This window comes from Syngnathoides biaculeatus, chromosome 7 (assembly GCF_019802595.1).
Source record: "Syngnathoides biaculeatus isolate LvHL_M chromosome 7, ASM1980259v1, whole genome shotgun sequence".
Taxonomy (NCBI): Eukaryota; Metazoa; Chordata; class Actinopteri; order Syngnathiformes; family Syngnathidae; genus Syngnathoides; species Syngnathoides biaculeatus.
Window position 1 is genome coordinate 16,184,481 of NC_084646.1, and position 24,120 is coordinate 16,208,600.

At 43.4% G+C, this 24,120-nt stretch overlaps 1 protein-coding gene across 1 annotated transcript; it reads left to right on the forward strand.

Moving 5' to 3' along the window:
• The first annotated feature begins 102 nt into the window (after positions 1–102).
• On the forward strand, positions 103–18,389 carry LOC133503178 (major facilitator superfamily domain-containing protein 12-like). Its single transcript, XM_061824476.1, has 9 exons — positions 103–1,258; positions 6,028–6,238; positions 8,712–8,832; positions 9,852–10,025; positions 12,590–12,682; positions 12,756–12,848; positions 12,936–13,109; positions 15,637–15,731; positions 17,744–18,389. The coding sequence occupies exons 1-9, from the start codon at positions 979–981 to the stop codon at positions 17,901–17,903; spliced, it is 1,401 nt and encodes a 466-aa protein (XP_061680460.1). The 5' UTR covers positions 103–978; the 3' UTR covers positions 17,904–18,389.
• The last annotated feature ends 5,731 nt before the right edge of the window (positions 18,390–24,120 follow it).

The following is a 24,120-nucleotide window of genomic DNA, read 5'->3' on the forward strand; positions in this document are numbered from 1 at the left end:
CTGTCATAACCAAGCGGATATCGGATTTAATACGATTGCACCCCCCCCCCCCCCCGAAAAATGGTGTGCGCGTTCACACCGGACAGATGGTGCCGGGGTCCGAAAGCTCGCTTTTTAAAAGTTAGTTTTACTTGTCACTTTTTTAACCTATGAACGGATTTTCATGTGATCAGGATGACATGCATGCTTTTGCTCAAACGTTGGGTTGCACGATGGACTTCATTTCCCACAATGCAACCGGATGTCATCATTGGAAACACTTAGGTTGCAATTTTTTTTTTGGGGGGGGGCGCACAATTGTTTTCGACAAACATTCACGAAGATTTTGCCTTTCTCGGCTGTGATATGTTCTCAGCCGCCTCTCGCTCGAGATGAGGGCAACGTGTCTGGCTACGACGTTAGGATGCAAATGGGGAAGTGGAACCGCGACACGCGTGTCAAGAAAAGACACGAAAACGGAAGTTAGGAGCCAGTTGTGAGACTTAAGTACCAAGTTTCATCAGGTGTTTTGTAAGCAGCAGTTGTCTTCCGTGCTTTGTTTGGAAAAGAAAGGAAGTACATTTAGTCACGAGTGAAGCACTCGTAATCGTATCTTTGCATTGCCTTCAGGCGTTTAAAAGTGACTTGCTCGAGAAATCATTTCCATATCAAGGAGGAGGATCGAAATTTAACATTGACCCCAGAGCTCCTCTTTTATGATGGAGCACTGAGGTCGCTCTTTCTCTTTTTTTTTTCCACAAGGGGTTTCATTAAAAGTTACCTCGGATTAGATCAGCGGGTTGGGGACCCACTGTGTCATAATCCTTCACGGTGAATTAATGATATGCTTAATGCAGCAGATTTCGCGAAAGCTTTGCAAGTGGGGCTGTACAGGTTTTTTTTTTTTCTTCTTTTTTGTAACTGCCGTGCGTGTAAATACAACAAGGACAGATCTCTAAATTGTAAATAAAGACACTTGAATCACCAGTCCAAGGCATCATGGAGCCGTGTGTCTCAGTCGAGAGCGAAAGGACCCTGCCAGTCTGCCGGCGTCTGTGTTACGCCGTCGGGCATTTTCTCAATGACTTGTGCGCCTCGATGTGGTTCACCTATCTGCTGGTCTACCTCCACTCGGTCTTGGGTCTCCGGAGCACCTTTGCCGGCGTGCTGCTGCTCATCGGCCAGGTAGCAGACGGGGTGTGCACTCCTCTCATCGGGTACGAATCCGATCGATCTCCCGGCAGGACGTACGGCAAGAGAAAAAGCTGGCATTTGTTGGGTGAGTCATGCAAGCATTTATGCCATCTCACTCATTTTCCACAGTTGTCTGCATTTCCTTGAGTATTGCAATATAAGCACAAGTCGCAAAAGTATGTATGCGGTGCATTCAAGAAGTAGAGAGTTGTGGTGGGGAGACTAAAAGTGTTTGTTCAAATCAAAAAGTAAAAAAAAAAAAAAAAAAAAAAAAAGCAAATCAAATTTATATAGCACATTTCATACAATGGAACTGTATTACTTGGTTGGAGGCATTTAAAAACCAAGAAAAAATATCTTATAAACAGAACCTGGGAAAAACTCAAATTCAATTAAAAGTATGCATGAAATGGCAAAAAAAAAAAAAAAAATGCAAATACTCTCAAAAGCAAGACAAAAAAAAAATCCATTTTTTAACCTGGATTTAAAAACATTCATACTTGGGTGTGACGTCACTTCTGTTGGGAACTTACTTCATTTGTGTCCATCATGAGAGGTAAATTCTGCTTCACCATGTTTGCTTTGGACTCTGCCCTCCACTATTCGACTTGAGTCAATTTACGTTTAGCAAGTCAACAGCATTTCTTTCACGTACGTATTGAGGACCTTAACCATTTAGTGATCCATAGACCAGTAGTAGAACTTTATCTTCTAAAGCTTACTGACCCCTCCTTGAGCTGTCACCTTATGGTCGTAAAGGGGTTTGTGTCCCAATGACCCTCTGAGCTAAATTCTTTGGGGCTTCAAGCCCCTGGTAGGATCAGGCATGGCAAACAGGTGAGGGACCAGACAAAGCATGCCTCCATAAAACCCTATGATGATTCAAAAAATGCATTCTCCAACAAGGGTTATCGTTAAAAAATGATATCAGGAGGGGGCAAATACTTTTTTCACAGCAGTTTATATGAAATTAAAATGGCCTACATTGAATTTTTAAAAATTCCATTCGAATATTCAAATAGATACATATATCGTATACTTTTGGAATTTGTTTCACAAAGCTTCATAGTTGTTTAATTGGTGCACCACCCCTAACATGACACATTTTCCTCTTAACCTTCCTCTCAATTTTTTTTGCCATGTCCAAACGTAATATTTTTCTCGGAATTTCCTTGAAAATTCAACCTTCACAGTATTTGTGTTCAAGCTTACTCTTACCACACAAAATCCCTTTTCAGTGGATGTGAATTGTCCTCCTTCAAATACCCCCCCAAACCACCACCGGCCCTGCCCCACAAAACTCATGTTTCATATTTCACCTTGTCTTTTTACATAACACTTCAGCGAGAATCCGCTATCGTACTAGACCATGAAAAGATGTCATATATTTTGGAACATGGTGTCCGAGTGTATATGCGAATGGGTGATGAGGAATGCTTGTTTGGTACCAGATTTGGAGCAAAAGTTGCAGAACGAGGACGTACTGTGAGCGTGGCATCAGTCTGCTTCAAGACTGGCTCCAGACTCAGAACTGCTTGGTGCGGGTTAGCCATCACGGCACAATGTCTAATGACAACATTCTTTTCAACGTCAGATGACTGTGGTTTGAACAACACATGATATCATAACCCAAATTTAAAAAAAGAGCATTGTTTGCTTTTTTGGAAATCAGATTGTTATCCCTGATGATATTAACAGGTGGTCACTGATGATGTAGTGGTACACATGCCTGACTTTGGTCCGGGCAGCGTGGGATCAATACCAGGGGTAGTCTGCCTATCACCTGTTGTTAGCTGGATTAGGCTGCGGCACTCCCGCGAGTGAGGATGAGCGGCTTGCAAAATGGGACATTCAGCAGACATTCAACCACATCGAGAAAACTGCCAAAAATTGCAATTGCAAATGTGTGTGTAAATCCCGAGCGATTATTCCATCTTCAACTCAAAAGAATCGGAACGTGTAGAATTTTATTTTTGGGGTTATTAAGTAACGGGGCCACACAGTAGAAATGTGCATTTCATGAGGTCATGAGAGTGTGGATGGTTGTTTGGCCTGGGATTTGATGGCGACCATTCAAGGGTCAACGCTTCCTTCTTCCAGTGTCAGTTGGATTATGCCCCGGATCACCCGTGACCCAAGTGCTATGGAAAATGAATGACTGGATATTAAATAAAAGGTGGAGGTAGATGTGGGAACCCCAACGGACACATCTTTTAAGTGTAACAATATTTTATAGAAAGCTGAGTAAGGATTACAATCTGATTTTTTTTCTTTTTTTTTTTTTCAGTTAAAGGTCTCTTGTCATGAAATGCTTGATTTTTAGTATGTTATTCATGAAAAACGTCAGCCAATATGGGCCCACCACAAAACATGATTTTGACGTATACAGCTTTTTGTAACTCCCGCCATGAAAATCCTCTCAAGGGATTTGTTTTCGAGAAGAAGTAGGAAGTGGACTCGTTTGTTTCCATTAGTTTTACCTCCGGGAAAGTAGCTTGTTGTTCCTTCGTGTTAGCCAAAATGCCGGGTCATTGCATTCCTGGACATTGCTTGAACACTCGGGAGAATGGATTTAGCCTTCATAAGTTTGCAAGGGACCCGGTTCGTCGTGAAAAATGGATTGCACGGGCGCAGAGGACGAGAGCTTCGTGGGTTCCAAATGACCGGTAGGCGGCTCGATGGTGTTCAACAAGTACTGCGCCGGCTTTGAACATCCCACTAAAAGCAGCACGGCTTGGCTCCATTATATGCCACCACGGCGCTGAAAATCGGCCACACCGCTTGAGGCGCCGCGTTCGGCGGTCACTGCTTCTGCGAAGGCTGCGGGTCGGGCTTTGCGGACGGGGGCGGCTCTGAAGAACCCAGCCGAGAATGCCTCAAGTGCCCCAGCTCGACTGTGTTGTTCATCGCGTACTGCGGCGTCTAGGAACACCCCGCTAAAGCAGGACGGCTCAGCTCTGTCATAAGCCACACCGGCCGTCTCATCCGCAATGGCTCATCTCCGCCACGGAAGGGGATCGGACAGGGATGCTGTTTGGCCGTGATGGCATATCATCTGAATATGACTCGAAACAATAGTGTAATATTGTCCCGGTAACTTCACTCGGTTGTGTGGTGTTCTACTTTTCGAAAAGAGCTTCTGTGTCAGAAGGGGCGCGTCGTAGAATGACACTTCTGCAACTTTGAGCATGGATGACGCGCTCTCTGCTCACATTTATTTTTTTTTGTATGGACATTGAAGTTGGGCTTTAAGTAAGTAAGTTTCTTTCGGTTTGTCCCGTAGCCACAGCGTAACATCTCAGATGAACGCTCATATTTGTTTGGCAGTTTTTACGCCGGATGCCCTTCCTGACGCAACCCCTCTTGGGGAGTGGAGCCCCCAGTGAGATACGAACTCATGACCCCCGGTTTACCAAACCCTAACCAATGACCTATGGGGCCTCTGTTATAGTCAGTTCCGTAATGGTAGGATAACCTTTTATGATCTGAATATTTTAAGTAAATGAGGGTTCACTTATTCACATAAGGAAGTCATGTAAATTGATCTGCTGGCGGACAAGTTTGACTCTCCTTAAGTGTCCCTTACCTGGTCCAACAACATTTTGAATAGACTTGGCTTTCAGAACCAGCGGAACAGAATGAGCCAGTCAAACTTGAACAAAGCTACGTTAAGAGCCAAAGCCTGACAGCTCTCGTCAATGATGATGATGATGATGATGTAGATGATGATGGATGTTTCCCTTTAAAAAAAAACGAGGCTTCCAACCAGCCGAATAGCACAGAGAAATGTTGAAGATGGGCGATTCTTGTCACGTGTACCGAACATCGCGAGCCAGTATATCCTGCCACCCCGTCAAGATTACTGTCGGTGTCTTGGTAGCTTCCCTGACCAGTTTTTCAAGGATGTTTATTTTTAGTCCTTATGATTTTCACATTTGTGTGTCTCCACGTAATGCTGACTGTCTTCTCTGTGTTCCGTAGTTTATTAAATGCACGGCATTATTTTGTACAATTCTCATGACTGATACCTTTGAACAATGAGACTCCTCTGACACTGTGAAAGTTCTCTGCGGACTATGACTTGTGGTGTATAAAAATGTCAGCAAAAGGACACAAGAACATCCATCCATTTTCTAAGCTGCTTATCCTCACAAGTGTCACGGGGAGTGCTGGAGCCTATCCCAGCTGTCAAAGGGCAGGAGGCGGGGTACGCCTAATCGCAGGGCGCATAGAGACAAACAATCACATTGAGGGGCAATTTAGAGTCTCCAATTAGTGCGTGTTTTTGGGATGTGGGAGGAAACCGGAGTGCATGGAGGAAACCCACACAAGCACAGGGAAAACATGCAAACTCCACACAGGCGAGGCCGGGATCGAACCCCAGACCTCAGAACTGTGAGGCCATCGCTTTACCAGCTGCTCCACCGTGCCGCCCACACGAGAACATCTGAACTTAATTTGAGATCATTTTGTTAGTGTAAATGTTGACAGGCGTGACCACATTTGAACTGGTGCATTTTTTTGTTGCATCCTCATTATGTGCTCAAATGACTTTTCCCCAGAATTTCAGGTCAGCCCGAGGGCATTTTGTTTTTTATTCTTTTAATGAGACCCAGCGCCACAATAAAGAATGGTTGTTATCCTCCTGATCTTTTGTGAAACACATGACATTCCGCCGAAATAGAAAGAATCCCTTAACATAAAAAAAAAACACTACGCCAGACATTCACATAAACCTCACGTAGCCTGACATATTCATCCCAAACAATCAGAAAATAGATGGATGGATGGATAATTGAAATTGGTGGAAAATGAAACTGTCTGATCCAAAAGTTCTCCATTTCACCCCACCAGGAACCATCTGTGTTATCGCATCGTTCGCCTTCATCTTCAACCCCTGCCTGGCCTGCTCGGCAAGCACTCCCCAATGGGCCAAGATCATCTACTTCGCCCCCTTCATCGTCATCTTCCAGTTTGGATGGGCGGCCACTCAGATTTCGCACCTCTCCCTCATTCCAGAGCTGGTGTCCAGTGAGAGCGGCAAGGTGGAGCTCACTGCGTACAGGTGGGCTCTTGATGGAATGCCCTCAGGGAGCATTTCTAGTATTAGTATTCTATGTATAATCGTTTGAAAACCACCAGATTACCATCATAAGAATTATGGTTGAGCCGGAGCCTAACCCATCTGATTTTGGGAAAGCGGTGGGATACACCATAGACTGCTGGTCAACCAATCAGAAGGCATACATAGCCAGACAAATATTTTCACTCCTACCTAACATATTTCTGCCCCCCCCCCCCCCCCCCCCCCCCCCCCCCCCCCCCAATCCCCCCTTCTGCTGCAGCCAAGATACAAACCCAGGACTAAACTCTGACGCAAACATGCACCACGAGTGCACTGTTCTGTCCACGTGGTTAGCTCTGGTAAAACGTAAAATATTTGCAAGAAGCATTGTTACAACAGAGAAACGTTCGACCAAATGCATGCAGTGAACCATTTTATGTCAGGTGCCTGAGCTGTAAAGCTGCACAAAATGTCCCCATAATCACAAGATCTGCTAAACTTAATCATTTACTTTAGTTATGGTCGGACTGACATCAATTTAACAATTCAAAGTGATTGGTGACTGCTATACACTCTCATTCCCTCCCCCACAGTCGGCCGTTTTTGTTTTTCACCTTTTTCCAAAACTGTCGAATCCACTGTGAACAATATAATTGATTCTTCATTTCCTTTCGGCTTGTCCCATGATGGGTCGCCATAGCGTGTCATCTTTTTCCATTTAAGCCTATTTGCTGCATCTTCCTCTCTAACCCCAACTGCCCTCCTGTCTTCCCTCACCACATCCATAAACCTTCTCCTTGGTCTTCCTCTCGCTCTTTTGCCTGGCAGCTTCATCCTCAGCACCCTTCTACCAATATACTCACTCTCTCACCTGTTAACATGTCCAAACTATCTAAGTCTGCTCTCTCTAACCTCGTCTCCAAAACATCCAACTTTGGCTGTCCCTATAATGAGCTCATTTCTAATCCTATCCAACCTGTTCACACCGAGCGAGAACCTCAACAACTTCATTTCTGCTACCTCAAGTTCTGCTTCCCGTTGTTTCTTCAGTGCCACCATCTCTAATCCGTACATCATGGCCGGCCTCACCGCTGTTTTATAAACTTTGCCCTTCATCCTAGCAGAGACTATTCTGTCACATAACACACCAGACACCTTGCGCCAGCTGTTCCAACCTGCTTGGACCCGATTTTTCACTTCCTTACCACACACTCACCATTGCTCTGGATTGTTGACCCCAAGTATTTGAAGTCGTCCACCCTCGCTATCTCTTCTCCCTGTAGCCTCACTCTTCCCCCTCCACTTTTCTCATTCACGCACATATATTCTGTTTTACTTCGGCTAATCTTCATTGCTCTCCTTTCCAGTGCGTACTTCAATCTGTCTAATTGTTCCTCCGCCTGTTGCCTACTTTCACTGCATATCAAAATATCATCTGCGAATGTCATGGTCCAAGGGGATTCGAGTCTAACCTCATCTGTCAGCCTTTCCATTACTACCGCAAACAGGAAGGGGCTCAGCGTGGATCCCTGATGCAGTCCCACCTCCACCTTAAATTCTTCTCTCACCCCAACGGCACACCTCACCATTGTTGTGCTGCCCTCATACATTTCTCGTACTATTCTAACATATTTCTCCGCCATACCAGACCTCTGCAGGCAGTACGACAGTTCCTCTCTTGGTACTCTGTCATAGGCTTTCTCTAGATCCACAAAGACACAATGTAGCTCCTTCTGACCTTCTCTGTACTTTTCAGTTAGCATCCTCAAGGCAAATAATGCATCTGTGGTACTCTTTCTCGGCACGAATCCATACTGTTGCTCGCGGATACGTACATCTGGCCTGAGTCTAGCCTCCATTACTTTTTCACATAACTTCCTTGTGTGGCTCATCAACTTTATTCCTCTATAGTTTCCACAGCTCTGCAAGTCTACTTTGTTCTTAAAAATAGAAAGTAGCACACTTTTCCTCCATTCTTCAGGCATCTTCTTGCCCGCTAGTATTCTGTTGAATAAGTTGGTCAAAAACTCCACAGCCACCTCTCCAAATTGCTTCCATACCTCCACCGGTATGTCATCAGGACCAACTGCCTTTCCATAACAATATAATTGATGCCAGTGTTTCTGGCATTCTGTGTAAGAGTAAGCGAATGTTTACGTCAAACCATCCATTACTCAACTCACAATGTGGTCACTTCCTTGGTTCTTTGTGTGCATGACTAGTTTGTCATCGGTGGATGTGTCATAAACCTGTGACAAAAAATGAATCCGGTGTCTTTTAGTCATCCAATCCTTAGTTTGGAAGTAACGTCTGTTTCTGATGCCAAGAACAATTGAAGGAACAACAGCATGTGACTTTTCATAATTTTGTCCACATCACATTACAGTACTTCAGATAGTAAAATACTGTATCTTCTTTAAAGAGTAATAAGAGTAACAACACAAGTGAAAGCATCGTTTTTTCTCTGCGGCAGGTATGCCTTCACTGTGGTTGCCAACATCACGGTGTTCACTGTGGCCTGGCTGCTTTTTCACTTCCTGGCTCTAGACGACATGACGGACAACCTGGGCCAGGCGGACATTCCTCTGTTTAGGGTAAGATCTGAGAAGCCCGGTTTTGAGCTCTTTTTATTTGTCTCGTGCAGTGGCTAGCCTGTGTGAAAAAGTAATGGCCTCCTTGTCTCATAACTGGTTGGGCCACGCTCACCAGCAAAAAGTGAAATCAAATGTGTTTTAAATGTGGAATTGAGTCTTTTACATCTCTATGGAGATATTTTGGTGCACTCTTCCTTGCAGAATTGGTTTAATTAACTGGATGAACCAAATTGTTCTCAAACTAAACTACAACTTCTTTTCCTTTTGGCTTGTCCCGTTAGGGGTCGCCACTGCGTGTCATCTTTGACTTTTTGGCAAGAAAGAAAAGAAAATTGCTATTCCTTGGACTCTCTATCTTTACAAACGAAAGATCAAGTCCAAATTCTTGGTGTTCTGATTCCAACCTGACTTTTAACAGTCAGATAAAATCAATTCGTAAAACTGCCTTTTACCTTCTGAAGAACGCATCCAGAGTCATCCAAAGAAACTTGCTTTGCTTTGCTTTGCTTTGCTTTGCTTTGCTTTGCTTTGCTTTAAATCAGCAAGAGTGGATGGTTTTCAAGTCCACTCCAAAAACCTCTGATTCAAGACTGTGTGAAAGTCAGCTCTGAACTTGACATCTTTAAATCTTCATCCAACGTTGGTAGCCAGGAATGCTCCGCACCAAGTGATTCACAAGTAAACTGTTACCTTCACTTCACATTCAGCGACTGTATGAATGTGAGTGCGGATGCATGTCTCTTTGCTCCCTGTGCTAGACTTGCAAAAGAAACCCTGGTCTCACCTACCATTCGACTGAACCCATCTGGTTTAGGGTCAAGCTCTTTTGGGAACTAAGAGGATAAATGGTATTGAAAATAAATGGATGGCGTTAGCTAGTAAGCGTAAGTACTGTGGGTTTTAAATGACCATTAAGGGGTTGACACAAAACTGGAGTGGCGATGCAAGCGATATTGACTGTACAGTACAGTCACCCACTGCCACAGTTATGTTTACCTGCTATCTCCCCTGTACAACAGATGCTGGCTCTCATTATACTTGGTGTTGGAGCAGTGTTCTCGCTCATATTCCACATCGGCACAAAGGAGAAGTCGGGAGAGGATCCGCTGCTCAGACCTTCCTCTGCAGAGGAAGCGTTGTCCTCTCGAGGGTTGCAATGGAAACACTGGCTTAAAGAGCCTTCTTTTTACCAGGTGACAACCACTCACTAATACATCCAAGTAGTACCACTGTATATGGCCCCAACCATTATAATAATGCTTTTATTAATTATGATTTTTTTTTTTTTTTTTTTTTTTTTAATTTCATTAACTTGAATATTTTTCTTAGCAGCACGGTGAGCGTCAGCATATCTGCTTTGCAGTTCTGAGGTTTGAATCTTGGCTCACTCTAGAGTGGAGTTTGCATTTTTTTTGTCTTTGCGTGAATTTGCTCCCACATTGCAAATGCATTCATTTTAAATCAAAAGAACACTTAAAATTGTCCATTGGTGTGAGTGGGAAAGGCACTTTATTAGGGCCCCAAACAAACAAACAGTCACATTCACAACTTTCTAAGTCTTCAGTTAACGTGAGAAACGTGTTTTTATAATATGGAAAGAAACTCTGAAGCATTGGGAGAACATACGAAGCCCAAACAGAAAGGGTGGATTCGAACCCCAAACCTCAGAAATGTGACGCAGATACTGTATGCTCAACGATTCACCACTTCGTAGCGTCTTTCTGCAACAAATCATTACAGCTATTGATCTTTAACAAAACGAAGCTACTCCAATCTATCCGACCTAAAGATTTTCGCTTGTCTAGCAAGGATTTCTGACTAGTTATTTAAATATTTAAAACCGGGGGAAAAAATAAAAATGACATAAAATAAAGAAATGAAAATCAAAGTACAATTAAAACAGCACACTGTGCAAAGCTTGCACTGTTGAATAAAGCTCTCATTAATTCTTCTTGTTTGCGCACCCCATGACTTATGGAGTCACCTCGAGCTAAACCACATTAATGGCATTTGCCATCACAAGGCGGGGATGCCATTAGTGGGGGAGCGGCGGGAGGGGGTGATGATAATTGGAAGGGCTCATGACTGACAGGTGCCCTTATAAAAGAGATTCCTCACTGGTCGGTTTTGACCTAAAAGTGAACGGTAGACCCGTTATTGTGTGGGTTCGGAACAGTGAATTAAACAAAAAAAAAAAAAACACACAGGTGGTCCTACGCAGTGCAAGAGCACATGTTCACTTATCACCCTATTGATTGTTTTTCATATTTATAGTGAGTTTTTTTTTTCATTCAAACATTTTCTGTAGTTATGATTTTCCAGCTGTTTTTGTAGGTTAGTTTTAAACTTTGTCACATTTCAACTCATGTAGCAATTCAGATGGCGGCACAGTGGCGCGACCGTTCGAATCCCGGCTCCGCCTTTGTGGAGTTTGCATGTTCTCCCCATGCCTGCGTGGCTTTTCTTCGGGCACTCCGGTTTCCTCCCACATCCCAAAAACATGCAACATTCATTGGAACCTCTAAATTGCCCCTAGGTGTGATTGTGAGTGCGGCTGTTTGTCTTGATGTGCCCTGCGATTGGCTGGCAACCAGTTCAGTGTGTATCCTGCCTCCAGCACTCCCTTGACCCTCATGAGGTTAAGCAGCAAAGAAAATGGATGGATATTCTCAGTGTGGAATGTGTCTGTTTGAACACAAAACCATAACATATTGGTTGGATATACTATACGTTTATTATACCTTCTTCCATCTAATGGAAGAGCATCTTCTTGTTCTGCTTGTCACTGTACATCAACAGCATAGAGAGATGAACAAAGATGTATTTTTGATTAATGAAGAATGACATAGCACCCTGTTTGCAAAGAAATGCCCGAGACGTGTTCGGTCCAGCGAGACACCCCCCCCCCCACCCCCATCGCACCCTAAATCCCCTGCAGCGCCCTTGTCACAAGGTCAAATGATCCTATTATATGATTTTTGTCCGCACAGTGGTGCATTTAGTGCCACTGCATCATCTGGGACGGGATGCAGGGAAAAATGCAGTCTAAAATCAGAATCTGCCATGCTTAAAAACTGTATTGTTTTAAATAAATGGAAAAGAGCATGTACAGTGAAGAAAATAAGTATTTGAACACCCTGCTATATTGCAAGTTCTCCCACTTAGAAATCATGGAGGGGTCTGAAATTTTCATCGTAGGTGCATGTTCAAATGTGAGAGAGATAATCTAAAAAGAAAAATCCAGAAATCACAATGTATGATTTATTTGTATGATACAGCTGCAAGTATTTGAACACCTGTCTATCAGCTAGAATTCTGACACTCAAAGATCTGTTAGTCCTCCTTTAAAAGTGCACCTCCACTCCATGTCTTATCCTGAATCAGATGCACCTGCGTGAGGTTGTTAGCTGCATAAAGACACCTGTCCACCCCTTACAATCAGTAAGACTCAAACTTGTAACATGGCCAAGACCAAAGAACTGTCCAAAGACACCAGAGACGAAATTGTACAATTCCACACAGCTGGAAAGGGCTACGGAGAAATTGCCAAGCAGCTTGGTGAAAAAAGGTCCATTGTTGGAGCAATCATTACAAAATTGAAGAAGCCAAACATGACGGTCAAGCTCAATCGGAGTGGAAAATTTCAGACCCCTCCATGATTTCTAAGAGGGAGAACTTGCAATATAGCAGGGTGGTCAAATACCTATTTTCTTCACTGTAACTGAATGAATCTCATGTGTCTTACTTTTCACGCAAGGTGGCCTTCGTCTACATGTGCACCAGACTGATCGTTAACCTGTCCCAGTCGTACATCTCTGTTTACCTCACCAACTCCCTGTTGCTGCCAAAGGTAAGCCATTGACCCTTTTCAACATGCAGCTTTTGTCTGTTTGCAGTTTAACGTGTACCTTGTTGCCTAACAGAACTTCATTGCCATCATACCACTTGTGATGTATGTCAGCGGTTTCGTGAGCTCGCTGGTCATGAAGCCAATCAGCAAGCTTGTAGGCATCAGTGTGAGTAAAACATTGCAGTCTGTTCAGCTGAATGTTTCTTTACCTTGTCTTACAAACGTGAGTATAACAATGCACTGTACTTTTCAGATGATGTATTTTGCTGGTCTGTTGCTGGTGATCAGCTTTGCCCTCTGGGTGATTTTTGACAAGAACATGGGAGCTGAAAGCATCTATGGTGCGGCTGTACTGCTGGGAGCCGGCTCAGCGATCATCTTGGTCATGTCTCTCTCTATGACCGCCAAACTCATCGGGGAGGAGACAGTAAGTTTGTGGAAGATTACACCCAAACACCTGACACGCCCATCACCTTGCGGAGACAGATAAGCAGAATTTGTCCTGCTGAGTCCAGGCTGGGCTGCGACCACAATATTTTTTGTCTCTGTTTTTTCTGAAACTTTTTCAACTTTAGAGCCATTTAAAAATGTTATCTTTCCTCATGACCTAAACAGATTTGTATCAAGTGTTGCCACAGTAGTTAGCAATTGCACATGAACCAATAATGATATAGAACTAAACAATTCATTTATACTCTGATTATTTGTTCACTCAACCATTTTCATACCGCTTACCCTGACCCACCTCTCAGGTGTGCTGGAGCCTATCCCAGCTGACTCTGGATGAGAGGTGGGGTTCACCCTGAACTGGTCGCCAGCCAATCGCATGGCACATATTGACAAGCACTCACACTCCACACAAAATGTGCTGAAAATGAGTGTGAAATTTAGTGATAAACATCAGAACCTTTTCTCTTTTTTTTTTTTTTTTATCATCTTAGAAGAAAACATTTTAAACAATGTACACTTAAAAAAGATGGAGTAAACATTGCAGTAAAATTAGTTGATCCTTAAAGCCCAAGTGTCATCCCTATAAAGATTCTAAAACAGATATTGTAATGAAAAATACATATAACATTATTCACTTCAATGTCCATACAAAAAAATAAGTGAGCAGAGAGCGTGTCATCCATGCGCAAAGTTGCAGAAGTCTCATTCTACGATATCCAAGTGGTCACCATATTGCCTGCATCCTCTGTAAGTGACGTCACCCAGACATTCGTCAATAAAAACACGCGGTGCACCCTAACTATGGGAGACGAACACGTCCCTACTTAGGAGAACACCACACAACCGAGTGAAGTTACCGGGGCAATATTACACTATTGTTTCGAGCCATATTCAGATTATATGCGATCACGGCCAAACTGCATCCCCGTCCGATCCACTTCCGCAGCGGAGATGAGCCATCGCGGCTCATCGCAGTTGGCCGGTGTGGCTTATGACGGAGCCAAGCCATACTGCTTTAGGGGGGTGTTCATAGACGGCGCAGTACGATGAACAACACAGTCAGCCGGCGCGCTTTGCTGCGCGCATGCGGCTGAGTGACGCATTCTCGGCTGGGTTCTTCAGAGCCGTCCCCGTCCGCAAACTCCGACGCGCAGCCTTCGCAGAACCTGTGACCGCTGAACGCGGCACCTCAGCCAGTGTGGCTGGTTTTCGGCGCCGTGGTGGCATATAATGGAGCCAAGCCGTGCTGCTTTTAAAGGGTTGTTCACAGCCACCGCAGTATGCGATGAACACTCTCGAGCCGGGGCGCATTACTGGGCGAACGAGGCTGAGTGAGACATTGTTGACTGGGTTCTTCAGATTCGCCGCCGTCCGCACAGCAGCCCGACGTCATCCGACATGCACATCGACATATTTCATACGCGGATCTTTTGTTACGTTATGAGAGACCGGTTACATGGTCCACCCCAAACTATTATTTTTTTTTTTTTTTAGTCGCTGAATACACACCTACCTGTGATTTCAAACCCATGAAGCTCCCGTGCTCTGCACCTGTGCAATCCATTTTTCACAGCGAACCGGGTCTCTTGCAAACTTATGAAGGGTAATTCCATTCTCCCGAGTGTTCAAGCAATGTCCAGCAATGCAGTGAGCCGGCATTTTGGCTAACAGGAAGGAACAACGAGCTACCTTCCTGGAGGTAAAACTAATCACTTGTCCACTTGGGGGCGCCGCGCTCCTTTACGTCACTTCCTGCTTCTTCGCGAAAACAAATCCCTTGAGGATTTTCATGGCGGTAGTTACAAAAAGCTGTATACGTCAAAATCATGTTTTGTGGTGTAAAAATCCATGGGCCCATATTGGCTGAAGTTTTTTCATTAATAACATACTAAAAATCATCCATTTCATGACACTTGACCTTTAATCATTAGGATGATTATATAGAATTGATGGTTGAGTAATCTGATCATCTTGCACAACACTTCTGCTTCAGTCTTAACTTTGCTGTCAGAGTAACAGCCTGACACATCCGCTATGGGAAGCTCAGTTGCAAACAGGTTTCCTCTGGCAGGGAAACAAGAACTGAGAACATTCAGTAATTCCCATCCCATCAACAGTAGACGAAAATAATTGCGTCACTAAATAATCTGTAACTATTATTATAAAGTCCATTAATTAACTTTCCTACAGTCAACTAACTGTGGCCTAATGCCTATCCCTCGTATCTACAGCAATTTTTTTCCATGTACTGTAGGTCTAAACGTCCATTCTGTTTTCCAAGCTCCTCATCCACACAAGGGTCGCACGGGAGTGCTGGATCTATACTCAATTCCTCTGAGCAGACTTTAGCAAGTGTTCTATACTTCTACATGGATAAAAGAGCAGACAGGGTCTGCTGTACAGATGATAGATTTCCTCCCTTTGTGCTTTGCATTTAATGGTGATGTCACGTCAAGCATCTCCTCTTTTATTTAAGACGTGTGTGTCTCTTTCTTGTCTGGCAGCAAAGTGGGGCCTTTGTTTATGGTTCAATGAGCTTCACGGACAAGGTGGCCAATGGCGTGGGTGTCATCATCATCCAGAGCATCAGACCGTGCAGGTAAGCCTCACTTTCTCACATTGTCACGTCAGGTATTGTGGGTAGCTGTTAGAGACGTTTAAAGGACAGGTGTCATCCCTATAAACATTCTAAAATCGATATTGAAATGAAAAATGCATATAACATTATTCACTTCAATGTCTACATTGCATGCGGGTATATTTTGTAAAACTTCTGGCCAGTCTGAAACGTCCCCATCCATGCTTCAATGTGTGCCATTCGAGAAATTGTTGCCGAGTGTTCATGTTCGCTATTGTTATGTGTGTGAAATGTTTCGAAACTACGATGCTCGGAACACTTAATTACACGGACGCCTTCTGCCTTTCGTTTTTGGACCGGCTGGAACTTTCGCTAACTTGGAATACCCGCTGGGACGAACATTTGCTTGTTTGGGAACACTCGTTCAACATAGGTGACTATTTGCCATTGTGGCTCAACTACTCTGTTCTTGAACGCCTATTTTGTGTTATCTGTTTTATTGTGTTTGTGTTGTGTTAATGTGTGTGAGATTAAGTTGTCAGAAACGCAATACAACTGCCGTGTCGCATTTTCCTGGGTTGAACAAAGGGGACATTAGTCTAAATTCACACGTAACACTATGGACGTCTCAGAAAGACAAACACAGTGAATGTACGTATGGATCGTTTTATCAACTTTTGTTTTAAGTTTAGGTTAGGGTTAGGTTATAACGTATGTTAGCTCCCTCTATGTAGAAGAAGGAGCAGGAGAAATGAGAGCAGGTGATTTCCCAGTAAGCGTCGGATGTGTACCCACACTTCCCCTGTTAGTAACGCATGCGCATCAATCACAAGGAGAGTTTTTAGCACGGGGGAGTGCTCAGACCGTCACACCGGCCTTGTTGGCCGGGGTGGCTCGTTGCCGGCGAGCCTGAAGCAGAAGCTGTCCGACGCGCACATTGACACATTTAGCACCCCTGTCATACGTACACGGATTTTTTGTTACGTTATGAGAGACGGATTACGTGGTTCTCCCCAAACTATTATTATTTTTTTTTTTAGTAGCTGTATACACAGCTACTTGTCATTTGGAACCAACGAAACTCTCGTCCTTTGCACCTGTGCAATCAATTTTTCACGACGAACCGGGTCTCTTGGAAACTTATAAAGCGTAAATCCATCTTCCCGAGTGTTCGAGCAATATCCAGCAATGCAACGAGCCGGCATTTTGGCTAACACGAAAGAACATCAGTTCGATAAGGCACCGGTTAATTTGTTTGAATTGATTGAATGAATGTCTTCTGTATGATATGCTATATCATATGATACCACTATACTTTGGAAAAATATATGCACACAAAATATGTTTAAAAATCATGTTGCTATTCTGTGTTTGGCAAGATGTTATTGGGTTATACGTTATCTTGTAATTCCAAAGAGTCCACATCAAAGAGGTGGAGCAACAGCTGGCTGTAACCAAATACACGGCCAGCAGGTGGCTTTGTATACACATGACGCTTTGAGGAATGAAGGCTTTCTCAAAGAAATTGGCACATGTGGTACAATGCCACATGCTGTTTCATCTCACCGTCACTAACAAGCAGAGTTATAAATCAGTGCGTGTGGCTGACTGGCAGAGGTGGCCGTGAGAGAAATTGGGTCATCCTGGAGTGTCCTGTTTTTTTGGGACGAGTGATATTAAAGAAGTCCAACATCTCGGGAGCGGCTGTGTGGGATAAAAAGAAATAAGCGCTGGCGGGTGGGTGGTTGGGGGTGGGTTGGGGCTGGCATTGAAGAAGCACAACACGGGGCCATGGCAAGGTTCATTCTTCTGCCAGGAGAGGAGTGGTGCGTCCTCTTCATCCCCCTTGTGGCAGAAGATGGCATAGCAGACACAACTCGCTTCTTGATTTTCCTCAGCAGCAATAGATCAGAAAGTCATGCGATCGAGATGAGTTTGAAATGGTCAATGTGAGATGGCTTCACTATTGTTGATTGATTATTGATGCCTAACTGTCTTATACGTATTAATTTTCTTTTTCCCCTCATCCACAGCACAGAGACATGCTGCCCGGCATGTGTTTGGTTTTATCGTGACGTCATGGCAGCAGTGACAGGAGGCGTGGCGTTGGCAGCAGCCGTTGGCCTCTTGACAATTCTCATCTGGCCACTCAAGACTAGAAAAATGAATGATGGATTATTAGTATCATCCTAAATACTGCATTGAGATCGTGAAAAGGAAAAAATCCAATTGATGTTCATTGTATGTGTGACATCATTATGGGTCTCTTTTCATACTTAATATGTGCGCACAATTCCCTTTGCTTTGTTTTTTGTTGATACATCAGGTCAAACCCCAATCTAATGGATAGAAAAAGCCTTGTTTTTGTTGTTGACTCACGAACATACTAATGATGACACTGTAACACTAAAACTTAATGTTAAAGCCACAACACTAAGGGTCACACTTTTTCATTATCAACATTTATATTACACTGCTTTTTTTCCATTATATTTACTTTTAGCACTTTTTTTGTGTTTACTGAAAGGCAGAAACATGAAACATGATTCTACTGCCTTATGAGGTGTGATTATTCATTTTAAATTAAGTCAAATCAAAGTCCCTTAATAAGAAGGTAAACACAGAAACCGAATGAATGAGCTGAAAATTAAAAAATAAAAAAAGTACAATACCTCAGTGTATGGTTGAACGTATCTTTTCTGGCTCTTGATCACTTGGAAATGGACAGGAAATCACAGAAATTCATTATTATTCTTTAACGGTTCAGAACTCTGCTGTTTTTTTTTTTTTTGACATCAATTAGGCTACCGCTATTAGAAACATAAGTCAGTATGATGCAATGCAGAGCTCATTAGTTTGGAAAACTGTTCATAACTGGCAACCCCCTAAAATGTTGTTAATGCCCCTTACATTTTTTTTTTAACAATTATTTTAACACCCAAAAATTCTTGAATAAGTGGGGATCAACCTCCAATTAGCTTTCGGTTCTCCTCCAAACAAGAAAAAAATAATTGGGGAGAAAAAATTAACCCCCACTCACCGCCAAAAATAAGTACAGGTATTAAAGTTACATATTGTGAAGAATAATGAAAATTATATTCATTTATCTTTGGTGTTAGGTGATATGAGAAGGAGACTTGGTGGTGTAACTCCAAAATACAGGAAGTCATACAAGCAAAGAGATTACCGAAGAAGAAATGGGACAGTGAGAGGACTGAGGAGAGGCGAAAGAAATACATCGAGATGCGTCGTAGGGCAAGGGTAGAGGTGGCGAAGGCTAAAGAAGAGGCATATGACGACATGTAAACAAGGTTGGACACAAAAGAAGGAGAAAAGGATCTCTACAGGTTGGCCAGACAGAGGGATAGAGATGGGAAGGATGTGCAGCAGGTAAGGGTGATTAAGGATGGAGATGGAAATGTGTTGACTGGTGCCAGTAGTGTGCTAAATTGATAAGAAATAATACTTTGAGAAGTTGATGAATGAAAAGAATGAGAGGGAAGGTAGAGTAGAAGAGGCAAGCATGAATGACTGGGAACTGGCTTTGATTAGTAAGGGAGAAGCTAGAAAGGCACTGAACAGAATGAAAAATGCAAAGACAGTTGGTCCCGATGACATACCAGTGGAAGTATGGAAGCAATTTGGTGAAGTGGCTGTGGAGTTTTTGACCAACTTCTTCAATAGAATACTAGTGGGAGAAAAGATGCCAGCCGAACAGAGGAAAAGTGTGCTCGTCCCCATTTTTAAGAACAAAGGCGATGTTCACAACTGTGGAAACTATAGCGGAATAAAGATGATGAGCCACAAAATGAAGTTATGGGAAAGAGTAATGGAGGCTAGACTCAGGACAGAAGTAAGTATCTGCGAGCAACAGTATGGATTCGTGCCGAGAAAGAGTACCACAGATGCATTATTTGCCTTGAGGATGCTCATGGAAAAGTATAGAGAAGGTCAGAAGGAGCTACATTGTGTAGACCGAGAGAAAGCCTATGACAGTGTACCAAGAGGGGAACTGTGGTACTGCATGCGGAAGTCTGGTGTGGCGGGGATATATGTTAGAATAGGACAGGACATGTATGAGGGCAGCAGAACAGTGGTGAGATGTGCCGTTGGTGTGTCAGAATTTACGGTAGAGGTGGGACTGTATCAGGGATCCACGCTGAGCCCCTTCCTGTTTGCGGTAGTAATGGATAGGCTGACTGAGGAGGTTAGACTGGATTCCCCTTGGACCATGATGTTCGCAGATGATATTGTGATCTCCAGTGAAAACAGGGAACAGGTGGAAGAACAATTAGAAAGATGGAGGAACACATTGGAAAGGAGAGGAATGAAGATTAGCCGTGGTAAAACAGAATATGTGTGTGAATGAGAGGGGCGGAGGAGCAAGAGTGAAGCTCCAGGGAGACGAGTTAGCAAGGGTGGACGACTTCAAATACTCGGGGTCAACAATACAGAGCAATGGTGAGTGTGGTAAGGAAGTGGAGAAACGAGTCCAAGCGGGATGGAACATTTGGCGGAAGGTGTCTGGTGTTCAATGTGACAGAAGAGTATCTGCAAGGATGAAGGGCAAAATTTATAAAACAGTGGTGAGGCCGGCCATAATGTACGGATTAGAGACGGTGGGCCTGAAGAAACAACAGGAAGTAGAACTTGAGGTCACAGAAATGAAGATGTTGAGGTTCTCGCTTGGTGTGAACAGGTTGGATAGGATTAGAAATGAGCTCATTAGAGGGACACCCAAAGTTGGATGGATAGGAGACAAGGTTCGAGAGAGCAGACTTCGATGGTTTGGACATGTTCAGAGGCGAGAGAGTGAGTATATATTGGTAGAAGGGTACTGAGGATGGAGCTGCCGGGCAAAAGAGCGAGAGGAAGACCAAGGAGAAGGTTTATGGATGTGGTGAGGGAAGACCGGAGGGCAGTTGGGGTTAGAGAGGAAGATGCAGCAAATAGGCTTAAATGGAAAAAGATGACACGCTATGGCGACCCATCATGGGACAAGCCGAAAGGAAAAGAAGTTGGGCGATATGAGAAGAGAAGGGTGACAAGCGAAAGGCATCATGGGGGATGGAGGAGGCAAACGTTTGACAGCTAAAACAAAACATACATACGAACATATACACGCACACCACTTAGTTTTGCTGAAGTTTCTTGGGGCCCGTGGTGAATGAACATGAATAAATTTGGGGAAAAAAAAACCCTCACTAATTTTGCAATTTGCGCTAGCTCGTGAAAGCATGTGAACGCACTGGCATGATTTGGTGAAATTAGAGTGAGGCAAGCATCGAAAAGCATCATGGGTAAACACTGAGGTCTCTCCTAGCCAATGAGATGCCAGGAATATAATACGTGGGGGAGCAGCTCTATCCCGCCACACAAAATAAAATACAGGATGTTTTCATTTGGTGCAATTTGGGGGCTGCGAATTCACTCCCCATGTTTTCCTTCCGTTTCCTGAATTTTCCTTCATAACTCGAGGCACTTTTTTTCTGGGGAGGTGTTACGTAACCTGAAAATTATGTTATGAGAGACATTGGTAAGTAGACCACTGTCAAGGAGGGCATTTCGGAAAGCTGTGAGACAGGTTCTAGATGGACAGGAGGAGCTCTCAGAAGACTGGATTACTTTAGCCAAGCTGACCAGAGAGACAGGCAGGAGAGTACCTGAGAGGGTGTCTTCTGGTAGGAAAGGGAAGAAGGAGACTTGGTGATAGAACTCCAAAATACAGGAAGGAGGAAATACAAAAAGAGGAATACAAGGAACGAGGCTAGAGAAGACGAAGTGGGACATTGAGAGGACTGAGGAGAGGTGAAAGGAATAGTGAGATGTGACATAGGGCAAAGGTAGAGGTGCCGATGGCAAACTGAGGCTTATGACAACATGTACACTAGGTTGGCTAGACAGAGGGATAGAGAAGGCAAAGATAGAGATGGAAATGTGTTGACTGGTGCCAGTAGTGTGCTAAATTGATAAGACATAATACTTTGAGAAGTTGATGAATGAAAAAAATGAGAGACAAGAAAGTGTAGGAAAGGCCAGGAAGTGGCAATGATTCCCGTAATTTCCGTCCTACAGAGCGCACCTGGTTCTAAGCCTCAGTACACAGAAAGAGTTTAACACTTGCGTGGTGCTAGCCACAGAATGAAGTTATGGGAAAGGGTAGTGGAGGCTAGACTCAGGCCAGAAGTCAGTATCTGCGAGCAACAGTATGGATTCATGCCTAGAAAGAACCACAGGTGCATTATTTGCCTTGCCTTTGCTCATGGAAAAGTACAGAGAAGGCCAGAAGGAGCTACATTTAGTCCTTGCAAAGAAGTACAGAGATGAGCCACAAAGATTTTGGAAGTCCTATGGACTGATGAGGCCAAAAGGAAACCTCTACCAAAGTAAGGAGAAAGAAAGGACCTGCTTATGATCCAAAACATGCAAGCTCATCTGTGAGGCAGGGTGTTAGTCATGTCATGGCTTGGGATTGCGTGGCTGCTTCTGGAACAGGCTCACTAGTCTTGATTGATTATGTAACTCATAACGGTAGCAGCAGATACCATTCATCCATTTTCTGTTCCGCTCTCCCTTATGCAGGTCCTGGGCGTGCTGGAGCCTATACATATATATAAAAAAAATCATGCAGGCACGGGAAAAAATGCACACTCCATACAGGCAGGCCTGGGATTTGAACCCCAGTCCTCTGAACTATGAGGCAGATGTACTTACCAGTCAGCAGAATGAATTATGAATTCTTCACAACTGTGACAATTTACAGAATAATCCATCCAAACTAATGGACATTTCCAACTGTCAATCACTTGTACAATAATAGCCAATCAGATAGTCGCATTGTCTTAACCCCTGGCTTGACACGCCCATGCCGTCATGTTGTCCCACAAGCAATGCTGGTTGTCAGTAGCGTGCGCTTGGAAAAGTTAATGTTACGAAGAAAATGGTCCTCAGATGCGCTTAGGGAAATTCTGATGAAAAATATCCTGCCTAGTTACAAGGGACCTGGTTGATTCTTTTTCCAAAGCCAGTTGACGAAGTGTTTACGATGGATTAAGGCTTGCGGAAGAGCGCATGTACAACTAAATTTGAACAATATCAACAAACATAAGGCTGTAGTTCGAAGGTAAGTGAGGGAGAAGTATCTTCACTGAGTTTGATTTCATTATTATCAGTGCTTTATACATTGCAGGAGAACAACTTTCACTTTGTTACTGTATCACTGACCTGCTGAATGAAGTGTGTCATGTTTTATGCCGAAGAGTCGGGTTAGTAATGTGTAAATGTGCGATATCATGCAAGAGAAATATCTATTTGCCTATTTGTATCACATCAGAATTTTAAGACAGAACACTGGGTTCCATTACGAGCCAAGTCAAACTTTTCATCTGGTGACTACGGTACTGACTGAGTTAATCACCATTGTTTAAATGTAGAAAATCGAACCTAACTCACTTATAAAGACTACAATGATATTACTTGTGATCTTTGCAAGGAAAAAGTACTCACCCTGCTTTACATGCGCAGTACAATTTCACTATTTTATCCTATTGGATTTCAATCTGAAGTTTGTGAGGGGTCAAACTTTTTTGCATCGATTGCCAACATTTCGCTCTAACTCTGACATTGGGTCCTGCTCCATCTAAAATCTCAATTCTGTGTACATATCCTTGCGTGAAATAGTTGAGACCTCTCTGTAGAACTCTCTTTGACAAATCTGACGCATTTGGCAAAACCTTTTTTGTTCAGTTGCCATTTTGGAAGCTTGTGGGACATGGCAACTGTAGCTAAGGGGGCGGAGCTTAAGATTGCCAGTCGGAAAGGTCCATTGGGAGAAGTTTCATCATGCAACATAACTCGAAGGACACTGCCAACACAACAAAGACTTCATCAGGGGAAAAAAGTGGAAGGTTTTGCTTGGAATAACCAAGTCAAACACTAGACCTGAACCCAATAAAGCATGCATTTTACCTCCTGAGGAGGAAACTAAAGGGAGAAAACCTCAGAAAAAAAAACAATAACTGAAAGAGACTTCTTTAAAGGGTTGGAAATGGATTTCAAATAAAGAATGCCCGAGTCTGGTGAAGTTAGTGGGTTACAAGCTCGATGCAGGTTGTACAAGTAAGGGTTATGTCAGCAAATATTAAATGTTATTCACTTTAAATTCATTTAAGTGTGTTCTAATACTTTTGGTCACTTGAAAAGGTGCTCTGTACCTCTCTACCTAAATGTTAATACTAGGAAATACAGTAAAAGCTGGAATTCTAAAAATGTGTCTCATATTCTTCTTTTGCTCTGAAACCCAAATGTCTTCAATATACAAAAAAAGATTGATCGTTGTTTTACAAAGTAAAGGCAGATGTTTGAAAATGTATTATTTTGATTACATGTGCAGATAATCCATCTGCTTTCA